This window comes from Hemicordylus capensis, chromosome 5, assembly GCF_027244095.1.
Source record: "Hemicordylus capensis ecotype Gifberg chromosome 5, rHemCap1.1.pri, whole genome shotgun sequence".
NCBI lineage: Eukaryota > Metazoa > Chordata > Lepidosauria > Squamata > Cordylidae > Hemicordylus > Hemicordylus capensis.
Window position 1 is genome coordinate 69,327,065 of NC_069661.1, and position 12,403 is coordinate 69,339,467.

Genomic DNA, 12,403 nt, shown 5'->3' on the forward strand with positions numbered 1-12,403 from the left:
GGGGGTAATATGAGAAGCTCTTCTCATAATTTTGGAAAAGAAGAGAGAAGGGGAAAGAAAGATGGAAAGGATGAAGTAGGAGGCTTGGCTTGAGGGAGAGAGGGAGAGAGAGAGAGAATGGAGCAGTCTTGGAGAGAGAGAGGGAGAATGGAGCAGTCTTGGCGAGAGAGAGAGAGAGAGAGAGAGAGAGAGAGAATGGGGTCTTGGAGAGGGGGGAGAGAGAGTGGAGCAGTCGTGTGTGTTTGTGTGTGTGTGAGAGAGAGAGAGAGAGAATGGAGCAATCTCTGTGTGTGTGTGTGTGTGTGTGTGTGTGTGTGTGTGTGTGTGTGAGAGAGAGAGAGAGAGAGAGAGAGAGAGAGAGAGAATGGAGCAGTCTTGGTGGGAGAGAGAGAGAGAGAGAGAGAATGAATGGAGCAGTCTTGGTGAGAGAGAGTCCGTTCCCCGTTGTTCTGAAGGTCCCTGTTCTCCCACCACTATCAGCTTTCCCTCCCCAGACCTCAGCAACGCTTTCTCTCCCCACCGGGCTCCCTCTGTCCCTGCCATTTTTGCCCGCCCCCTCCACTGGACTACCTCATGGGGCCACTGCCCACTGCCACCTCCTACCTCATTGCTGCCACCCCCCCCCCATTTCCAGTCACCGCGCAGCTGAGGAGATGCCCCTGGGGCTACTTCCATTTCCTCCTCTTGCTGATTAAACCCCCCAAAAAAATTCCAGCCACAATGCGGCCGAGGAGATGGCTGCGGGGGTGCATTGTCCTTCCCTCCCCTCCCCCACGGCGGTGGCAGAGGCGCACGGCGACAGAATTCAGAGCGACGCTCAGGCCTACTACTTGGCTCGGCATCACTTTCCATCTGTGAGGCATGCCTGCACAGTTAAGAGACTCTGCTGCCATGGGGGAGGGTAAGGAAGAACACCCGCACTCCCGCAGCCATCTCCTCGGCCACACAGCAGCTGGAATTTGTGTGTGTGGGGGGGAGGGGGTTTAAGCAGCAGGGGGAGGAAGGGGAAATAGCCCCAGGGGCCAGGAAAAAAGGCCCCGTGGGCCACATGCGGCCCACAGGCTGTATGTTGTGCAGGCCTGACCTATACCCTCCTCTATGCCACCTGGCTGAGCAGTGGAGTCTATCTCTAGTGCTGGCTTCACTAATGGAAACTCCCTTTGAGCCACTACATGAAGCAAGCTTGCGTTATTTGATACTAAAAACTGCTTTTCTCCTCGCCATAACTACTGCCCGCCTTGTTAGTGAAATGGCCGCTTTAAGGGCGGATGCACCATATACACAGTTTCACCCCAACAAGGTGGTTATGCGTACTGGTCCATCTTTCTTACCTAAGGTGAAAACAGAATTCCACTTCAATCAAAGTATTGTATGTTTTTTCAAGAACCTGAGACACACCTGGAACGGGCTTTACATTCATTGGATGTCAGTCGCTGCCTTCTCCATTACCTAAAAAGGATGTGCAAAGCTGCTCTTTGTATTATTTAAAGGCAAGAACAAGGGCATGCCGGTGTCGAGACAGAGGCTCTCTCACTGGTTGGTTGAACTGATTTTCTTAACATACAAGTTACAGAACCAGCCACCTCCAAAGGTGATAAAAGCTCACTCCATGAGGGCGTATACTACTTCTGTTGCTCACTTATCTGAACTCCATTTTAAGAACTTGTGTGCAGCTGCCACTTGGACTACACATATGCCTTTCATAAAACATTATGCCATAGATGTACGTATGGCTGCTGAAGCCAAATTTGGAAGAGGGGTACTAGAGAAAGAGAGAGTAGTGGGTGGAATGGCTTCATCCTCCGCCACTGGCAGATAACTTACTTGTATGGACAGTTGATTGGAGCACTTCAAGGTGCTCTGCAAGAAACTGAATCAAAATAGCACCTGACTGAGCACATGCACAGCAGGGAGGGGCGCCAGAGAGAACCGGAAGGTTCCTGCGAAGGCGCAGTAATCCATTTCCTATGACTGACAATGGTTCATCTCCAGATCATAAGTTACAGGTAAGCAACCTGTTTTTCTTCCAAGTATTGCAGAAAATAGAGAGGGGAGAGAAGGACAAGGAGATGCAGGCAGTACTTGAGCCAGCATATATATAATGTGGTGGAAATTGTCTAGGGAGACAGATTTTCAGGAGTAGAGAAGGTCAATATTAAAGTCTACAAAATAGTATCCCAGAGTAAGAGAAGATCTGAGGGACTATTTTGTATGATTGATGCTTATTGTGTACATTTCCTTGGTATTATTTCTTCAGTGAAGTTTGTATTTGAACAAGCTTCTTGTCCTCCATTTAACATTAAACTATAATGCTCCCTTAAGGGCTCTAAGGAAAGTTGGGCTGTAATCTCAAGCCATAGAGTACACTTTCAACTTCAGAAAGTGTACAGTTTAAATCGTCGTGTTGTTACATTACACCGTATAAAAATGGAGATGGGGGAGGCATTCAAGAAATGGCATGTACTAGAGCAGAAAAAAAAGCAGCATGTCAGGGTTGCTGTTCCATGTAGTGTGGCGAAATAGAGTTCAGCTAGGAACGAACATAAAACTGCTTGATGTGTTAGGTGCATTTGGAAAATTGACATTTTAGTGTGAGGGGAATTAATAAGAAAATCAACATTTCTTAAATTTGCAGTATGCTTCATCTGTGAAATTATTTATATGTTGAAAAATACATATCCATGTTTTGCTATCCCTTTCGATTTGCTAGATTTTTACATCTGAAACTAGGACAGAGTAAAAATTTTGACTGTTTTGATTTTCATTTAGGTGTTTCCTGCAATCTTCTAGTAGCCCATGAAAAATAATGCTACAGTAACATTTTCTAGTATTTAAAATACTACAAGTCTCTTAGCATAGCATCCAGACTCATGAGGTGCTGTTGCACTAGTATACGGAGTACAGTGTTAAGGATACTGCTCCTGGGGAACTGGCAAACACCCCTGACTACTTTTGGGGCTTGTGTGGGGGAACTAGCAAGCATGAATGGAGCAGCCCACCTCAGAATAAATTTGTTCAACGCTTCAGTCTCAGAAAGAATTGAGAAGAGAGGGTGTAGTTTAAAAAAATAGAACCAGGTTCATTTTAGGGTTTAGGGGTACAGGAAATGAAATATGATTCAAATTAAGTCTGCTCAGGACTGACCAGAAAAAGTCTTGGAGAACAGCTTTAGATTTTAGAGAGAGCGCAAGAGAGAAAAGAGGGGAGCAAGAAGTTTTGGAGCAAAGATTAGTGATACCTAAATCCATCCAGTGAGTTGTATGGACCGTTGCAGCTCGACTTATGTCGAGGGACCTCTCTCCTCCAGGACAGGCAGGATGGCAAAAGGCAAGAGTGGGGACCCAAGCACCAAACGATCCGGAAACCAGGCAAAATCCTAAGGGGTTCTGATCTCAGTAGACTAGTATCTCGCAGACAAGCATTCTGCACAGATTGGGCTTGGGGAAAGGGCCGAGGCTACAAGCAGAACAGGAGCAAACATCCAGGCAAGTCATGATGGAGTGGCCGGTGCTCAAATGTATGAGCATGTAACTGGTGAATCTGAGGAAGAGGCAAACTGATTGTGTCTTGACTAAAAGCAGTTAGCATCTTGTCCTGAAGCCACAATGTGACTACACCTTTCTGTTGACAAAGGTGACAATAGGAATAGACAAAGGAGCTCATCTTTGTCCTATGCAACTTTGCTAGGTGTGCTCTTTCAGCAAAATAGGTGGGTAGGTTTGAGAAATGAAACCAGAATGAAATGGGCCCATCAGAGTTTATCTCATATTTTCAGGAGACCTTGGGAGTGTCTTGGAATGTTTTAACAAGCTTGCTTCCCATGACTCCGAGCCAGCCATTAGCACTTCATTAGAGAAGGAATTGAGCGTGTTATCTCTTTATCTATTCCTTCCTGCGGAGGTGATAGGATTGAACTGATCCAATGTGCCAACATAGGGGGAGAGCATTTGGCTAGTTCTGTAGAAGACTAGTGCTTAATTGACTCGTGTCTACTCCTACCTGAAAGCCAAACAGAGAGATGAACACAGGGATAGACCTCCTGCAGTCCCAGGTTTGACCTAGAGCCACTTTTTTCCAGGCTGTGTGCCAGGTGACATACCCCAAGAGTTAGCTCATGTGAGTCAAATGTGAGCCCACGATCCCATGAGTTCTGAAAAGGCAAAAGTGGAAACTACAAGCCTCTAGCTCCAAAACAGGTATGGGGTGCTCCTGGGAGCCACCAAACATACTATCTTGGTGACAACAGAGAAGTTGTGCAGTGAAAATAACCTCTGTTCCAGACTAGTTCTTGCTCTAGCAGAAGATGTTATGTATCTCTTGCGTACTATTATGTATTGACTAATTGTCACACAACATGAGGCACTACTTCACATACAACATGTTAAACAAAACATTGCACTATGCTTCCCACAGTCTTATATGTGTCCCAGAAGGGGTCTTCCATCAGCAAGTGCACACTGCAGAACACTACAAGTTGCATATATTCTCACATTATGTTAGCCTTTAGTCTGCAGCAACAAAAAGAATAAACATGACTACTCTGGAAATTAAGCCACCTTAAGTGGTGCAGCGGGGAAATGCTTGACAAACAAGCAGAAGGTTGCTGGTTTGAATCCCCACTGGTACTTTATCGGGCAGCAGCGATATTAGAAGATGCTGAAAGGCATCATCTCACACTGCGTGGGAGGAGGCAATGGTAAACCTCTGCTGTATTCTGCCAAAGAAAACCACAGGGCTCTGTGAGCGCCCTGAGTCAAAATCAACTTGATGGCACACTTTACCTTACTTGACTCTGGAAATTATATAATATACTTCTTGGATATTAAACTGTATTTAGATGAGTTTATTGAGAAAAATTACACTGTTCAGGTGAAAACGGCTAAAACAGAAATAGCCACATACCCTTGCAAGTACAATGTACTCACTATTCCTGATTTTGGTGTTACATGGAAGCCACTTGGGGAAAGGCAGTGACCACTAGACTTCTACTGTACATATGATTTTTAAATATTACAGTAAAGTGAATTTGGAGAAGTTGTGATGAATGCTGGAACTAGGAAAAAAGGGAAAGATAAATTGGAATGGTTTGGTAATGCAAGCATGTCCACAGAACTGAGGGAGGTACTGAAGGTACAGAAAGGAGGGAGATGTACAAAGGAGTAGAAGAGGTAGGATTTGGTTTTATCCCTTGTCATACAATGGACCTGGAAATTTGGAGCTGATTATGAAATGGGATTGGTTTGTTAGTACAGGAACTTGAAATGAGATAGAGGGAGAAAGTATTAAAATACTGTTGTCATCCCCAAGTCTATTGTTTTCTTTCACAACGCAAGTAGAAGATTAAACATAAGAACACTTGACCACAATAGCAAAGATGCCAGCTTCATTTCAGCAAAGACTTTTCAAAACCTTTTATATTTGTATTGAGTGTTGCTCCTATTCAAGAGCTTTTTTCCCTTTCAAAGGTTTGGCAAGAATGGTTTTGTGGGGAAGGTGGTTAGATGGCCACACATTTATATAGATAAAGAATGGGGAATCACGGATTTCCAAATCACAGATAATTTTTTATACACACACACACACACATATATATATATATATATATATATATATATATATATATATATACACATATATATATATATATATCCAGCTTTGATTTAACAATAAAATAAATACTTTGTGTGTACCAACAATGCTCTGTGCATGTTTTATTTGCTTTGATATTACTTAAATGATACTGTTTTCCTTGATTGTCACTGTTAATCATTTAATGTTGCTCTCATGCTATATTTTAAGTGGGAGGAAGAGAAAAATTTGGAAATATTTTTGTATGGATAGCCAAATAATTGGACTAAACCTGCTGATGCAACTTCCTTGAATGTTTATGTAATTACTCCACCATTTTGAGAAGAAACTGACACTAAGAAATAGATATTAAATGGTTTAGGTTGGTTAGCACACCTACTCCTCTGCACTTGAAACAACCATACCTGAAAACTACAAGGAAACAAAACTGCATGATGCATCACTATGCCTTTGGGGAACACAGTTACCAGGAGCTTTCGAAGCAAGTTACAAATCTTGTTTTATTTTTGCAGCCACTGAGGCGGATGACCTTGGTTTATGAACTCCTTGTGATTAAAAAGCATGTTGTACAGGGGATGAGAATAAAGCATGCAAGGCTGTTGCTTGGCTTAGACAGTGCTGGTCATTGGGGTAGTGGTGAGACTGAAGTCGGGCTTTTCTTTCTGCCCTCCTTCATGAAATTTGCAACATTGAATTCTGAGACTGACATACAGGATCTGGTTCGTGATCTGTGGACACTCATAAATATGGGTTCTGCGCCTGCCTGGAACACTTTGGGCATAATTCATTAGCTCCTCATGGTGCCTGCAACCACCCTTTGTGCATGCTCCGCATTCGTTGATATTGGCAGTTCAGTGCCCGCTGCTCTCAGTTCCTTTTTGACTGCCAATGCAATCATTTCTTTGTTACTTTGGCTGCTCAGAATGTTACTATTCTTTGGGATATCTGTGAAAATATTGAGAAAGATTGTTTAACTGGTTTGATTCTGACTGTTCCTGACAATTCTCTCTAAAAATGAATCATATATTAAACTCCATTATTTAAACTAGACTTGGCTTGTTTAACGGACTCTCTGCTGCTCTATGGACGACTGTACTTTATCGATCTCTGATTTATGTGTTATGACTATGGACTGGACTGACTAATGTTTTTTTAAAAAAAAAATTGTGTGTGTCTTCCCTCATGAGTGCAAAAACCCCTGGGGGAGGGGGGAAGCATCTTTAAAATGTGTGCAGCTTGTACCCAGTGCCGAAAGCTGCCTTCTATGGACAGGCACGAGCTTTGTCTTTTATTTTATTATTTTTATTATTATTATTGAGTGAGTGAGTGCTTGAGAGAAGGTCATAACACTGTTGCTCTCTCTGTGTGCAGTTTTTTCTAAACAAACCATAAAAAACCGTGTGGCATGCTTGAAAGTAGTGTTATTGGAAGAAACGCTTGCTCTGAAAATGATAAAATCTCCTTCGACATTGAGCTCTATTTTGAGATTGGCACCGGGTACTGCATGTACTACGCAGTCTAAATCTTCCGCATCAGAGCCTTCAGTGTCATGGGCAGGTTCGTCTTTTAAGAAGCCCCATGCCCCGGAAGAACAAAAAACGCTTGCATCATGAGAGGGAGAAGAGAAAGGTACATGATCAGGACACAGCTTTGCCACCTTTAAAAAAATTCAGGCGTAAGAGCACTAAGCCGTGGAAGCACTGGTCGAAGCAGAGTGAGGCTACTCCCTCACCGACAGACCTCCAACATTTAACATTGCCACCAGAAAGGCACGTGGCATTGTCTGATTCGGAGGCAGCGAATGCCATTCCGATGCTGTTGCTGTCTTCGGCACCTACTGGACAGCAATCGCCATCCACTTATCGACGCCCAGCATTAGTCGCTACGTCTTCGGCATCGAGGCATGAGAACCAATCCCCAGTGGCTTTCAACCCTGATGTTAACATCAGTGTTGATACCAAGGCAGCTTTTGATCCGACAACTGCGCAGAATATTATGACCTTGTTGGAATTGAATAAAAGCATTCCATCAGCTGCCACCTTGAAGGAGTTCCTCAGCCAGGGGCTCGACAATGACGACCTAATAGAGGTGCCTGTACTAGTGCCAAAGACTCCATCCTTGTCACCGTGGCAACGGATGACACTAGGACAGGGCCTGGGGTCATTCCGGGGATGGGAAGAAGTGTCAAGTAGACCCTCCTCTTTTTTGCAAGGAGATTATCGAGTTCTGGATGTGGACACCCCAGAGAAAGACCATCCCAATCCTAGCATAGATGGCTACACAGGTAACACTGGTAAGGCTGATGAATCAGAATGTGGTGGCACAGACAGTAAAACAATGACCTATAGCACCACAAGATATTTGGCCTAGACTGATAAATCAGGATGCTGCTGTACAAACAACTGCTCTACACACAGTACCAGCCCCACCAGTAAAGATATATGCTGTCACTTCCACACATAGACATTATCCTGCTCTGTCGCTGCAGACAGTGACTGTGGTAAACACTCAAACTGCAGCTCATGCTTGTTCTACAGCAACCCAAGCTAAACCGAACCAGCCAACTACTTCCAAGTCTGACACTCGTACAGATGTACTCGCTTCTTCTGAAGAAGATTATTAATCTGACTTGGCAGATACTGATACTTCAGTCTATAACTCAGACCCTAATCAGGATGTGCCTACAACTCCATCTCTATCACCAACAGAAGAGATGTGTTTGTACCATCTTCAAATAGCTGAGATGGTGTCAGTATTGGGCTTGGAATTGAAATAGAAAACTAATGATTTATAGCAATAGCAATAGCACTTACATTTATATACCGCTCTATAGCTGGAGCTCTCTAAGCGGTTTACAATGATTTAGCATATTGCCCCCAACATTCTGGGTACTCATTTTACCGACCTCGGAAGGATGGAAGGCTGAGTCAACCTTGAGCCCCTGGTCAGGATCAAACTTGTAACCTTCTGGTTACAGGGCAGCAGTTTTACCACTGCGCCACCAGGGGCTCCTCTACAGGAGGAGCCCCTGTACCCAATCTACAGTTTTATGAAAAAGACATCTGTAACACAACCAGTTTACTTACCAACGCTGATAATGAAAGCAGCAAAATCTGTGTGGGATGTCTTTCAGACATCCATGCCAACCTCTGAGACTTTGTATAGGATTCAAGAAGAAGAGAATGAATATCTTGTAAAACATGCACTGCCGAACTCTCTAGTTATTGAATCCTCATCCACCTGAAAGGGCGCACAGCGACACAAGACACCAGCAGACAAGGAGGGATGCAGGCTGGATGTTTTGGAACATAAAACCTATGCCACGGAATGCCTGTCTTTGAAAAAAGTCAAATGTATGGCATGTCTTTCGAAGTATACTCATTTTTTATAGGATGCACTTTTCCAGGAAAGAGACAACATGACGCCAGAGGCATTTCACAAGAAGTTCACTGAAACCTACTCAAAAACAACTGAGGCAATGTGTCAGCAACTCAGTAATGCTAAACATATTGTAGAAACTAAGAATCCCATACTCTAGCTACAGTGGTCAAACTAAGAAGGTATGCTTGGCTGCATGCCACAAATCTACAACAGGACATGAAAGAGAAGATTGAGGCATTGCCCTTTGATGGCAAGGGGCTATTCTGCGATGATACTGATGTGATCATGGAAAAATGGAAAAAATCCAAATACACCACCAAAACATTCAAGGCTACATCTGCAGCAAACACAGCTTTGAAGTACCGTCCTTCACAGTTACACCTAGTTCCAATCAAGAGGCTCCAGTACATTGGGGTGGTATTGGACATGGACCAACAAAGGGCGTTTCTCCTGGAGGAGCATTTCCTGAGAAATAGTGAAATTGGTAGAAATGATGCAAAAGAACCCAGTACAGAAAGCACATATTGTGCAGGTGCTTCTGAGGTTAATGGCTTCTTGTACTTCAGCAGTACTCTATGCAAAGCTGTGATGTGGAAACTGCAGCTGTGGTACCTGTCGAACTTCCGCCCCAATGTCGACAATCAAAAACTGCTGCTGGAGATACCAAAGGCAGTTCAGAACTCATTGACTTGGTGGACAATCAGAATGTATCTTCTAAATGAGATTTCCTTCAAGGTACCAGTTGCAACAGTACAGATAACCATGGACGCTTCCCTAATGGGATGGGGAGCACACATGTCTGACCTTGAGGTGCAGGCTCTGTGATCTCCACAACAAACAAATCTTGCATATCAGTTTTCTGGAGCTTCTGGCTGTTTATCAGGCACTAAAACCCTTCCAACTGCATTTGATAGAACACATGGTCCAAGTTCAGCTGGGCAATAGCATATTTAAGTTCTACTGCCATTGCATATACAAACAAACAAGGAGGAACAGTGTCTTGCTTTTTATGCAACCTGAATCTGCAGATTTGGAATTGGTGCATAGCACAAAGAACACACTTGGTGGCAATCCACATAGAGGGCATGGACAAAACGCTAGCAGACACCTTAAGCAGAACATAAGTGCTTCTTCAACAACACGAGTGGGAGTTGAACCCTCATCACTTGCAGAAAATTTTCAATCTGTTGAGAACGCCCACAGTAGATTTATTTGCTACTCAGGAGAACAAGAAGTGCAACCAATATTGCTCAAGGGCAGGACAGGGAAAACACTCTAAGGGAGATGCTTTCCAGTACCAGTGGACTCAAAGCTTCTTCTATTTGTTTTCTCCGTATCCATTACTCAGCAGAATAGTAGCAAAGATCATTCAAGATGAAACTTGATGCATTCTAGTGACTCCATGGTGGCCAAGACAACCTTGGTTTCCTCAGCTACTCCTCAGACTATCTGGAAAGGATCACAAAAACCTGCCACAAGATGCAGATCTGCTGAGTCAGGATCATGGTTGGCTGCTTTATCCAAACCTCAATACGCTGTGACTGACAGCATGGAGGATAAGTTGCTAAGGGATATTTGCTAAATGACAAAAAGGCATCTACAAGAAAAAATTACGACAAATGGAAAAGGTTTTGTGAGCATGTGCAACAACACAACTATAATCCACGCAAAGCCACTATAAAAGAGACCTGCTTTGACAGCCCTAAAATCCAAGAGATTGACAAATGTCTCCTTAAGAGTCCATCTGGCGGCAATATCATCATTTCATAAGGGATGGAATAGCAAGACTGTATTTAGCCATCTGGATTGTAAACAGTTTATGAGAGGTATAAATAATGGATACCCTCCAGTCCATGAGCCCATGGACAAATGGAGTTGTTTGTTAGTGCTGTCTGCACTAACTGAGAAGCCTTTTAAACTGCTAGCAACAGCATCTCTGAAGCTGGTGAGTTTGAAAATGGTTTTTCTAGTAGCAATAACAACTGAAAAATGGGTTAGTTAGCTCACTGCGCTACGCATTGATGAGCATAGCTCTAAGTTGCATGTAGACAAGGTTGTGATGTGTTTGGATCCAGAATTCAGGACTAAGATAGTGACTGAGTTCCATCTAAACCAGGAAATTGTGCTTCCAACTTTTTTCAGAAATCCAGCTACCCCATTAGAAAGAGTGTTACATAGACTAGATGTGTAAGAACAAGAACAAGGACAAAGTCTCCAGGCAGCAGCTCTCCCGATGGATAACTGAGTTAATTTACTTGGCATACAAGATCCGGAAAGTGGATCCACCAAAATCAGTAAAGGCCCACACTGTAAGAGTGTATGCAGCTTCCACATTACATTAATCAGGAATTGAATTCAAAGATATTTGCATGGCTGCTACATGGGCCTTAGACCAGACATTTGTGAAACACTGTGCACTGGATCACCGTTCTACAGTGGCGGCCAATTTTGGAAGGGGTGTACTCAAACTAGTGCTACAGTAGCTTGCTGCTCCCACCTCCTAAGGAGAGGGAAAGCTTGTGAATCACCAATCTTTATGAGTGTCCACAGATCACGAACCAGATAAACAGGTTGCTTACCTGTAAAACATATGATCTGGTAGTGATCCGTGGACATCCATAAAACCCACCCATCCATCCCCACTGTAGACTGCTACTACAGAAAAATAATTTTTAAATGAAAGAAAGAAAAAGGAAGAGAGAGAGAACTTACAATGCATATCAGCTGAGGCTGTCTCTTCGTTGGCGGCCTACAAGGAACAGAGAAAAATGGGCGCCGAGCTGCCAGTATCAACGAATGTGGAGCACACGCAGTGGGAGGTTGTAGGCATCACAAGGAGCTCACAAATTTTGCCCAAAGTATTCCATGGAGGCACAGAACCCATATTTATGAATGTCCATGGATCACTACCAGGACATATGTTTCAGGTAAGCATCCTGTTTATCTGTGGATCAGTAGAGAAAGCCAAAACATTCCAAAATGAAGTTTTCTCAGGAAGAGGAACCATTTCTCAGGAAGAAGCCACAAAAGAAAATATTTGTCTGCTTCTCTTGCATTGTTGCTTACTGAAGAATAATTTATGTTTCCATCACATGTTTGATATGATGTATTTTTCCCCCATTCAGATTTGCCAGACCAGGTTCTGAGGGTTTTCAAGGCAGACCAGCAAAGCCGCTACATTATGATTAGTAAAGACACAACTGCAAAGGAAGTGGTGATTCAGGCAATTCGAGAATTTGCTTTAACAACCACCCCAGATGCATATTCTTTATGTGAAGTCTCTGTTACTCCAGAGGGAGTAATCAAGCAAAGGAGACTTCCAGATCAACTCTCCAAGCTTGCTGACAGAATACAGCTTAGTGGAAGGTGAGACCAGCCATTTCAGATTATAAATGAAGATACATATTAAATATACTGGTACATATGTTCTGAA

General features: G+C 43.4%; 1 protein-coding gene across 7 annotated transcripts in view; it reads left to right on the forward strand.

The window, feature by feature from the left end:
• The window catches only part of RAPGEF2 (Rap guanine nucleotide exchange factor 2), a 281,466-nt gene that overhangs the window by 249,404 nt on the left and 19,659 nt on the right, over positions 1-12,403 (forward strand). For all 7 annotated transcript variants that reach the window (XM_053255205.1, XM_053255201.1, XM_053255203.1 and 4 more), the window contains one exon: positions 12,096-12,336. In XM_053255205.1, coding sequence (XP_053111180.1) covers positions 12,096-12,336 — 241 coding nt within the window. The remainder of the gene's footprint in view (positions 1-12,095; positions 12,337-12,403) is intronic.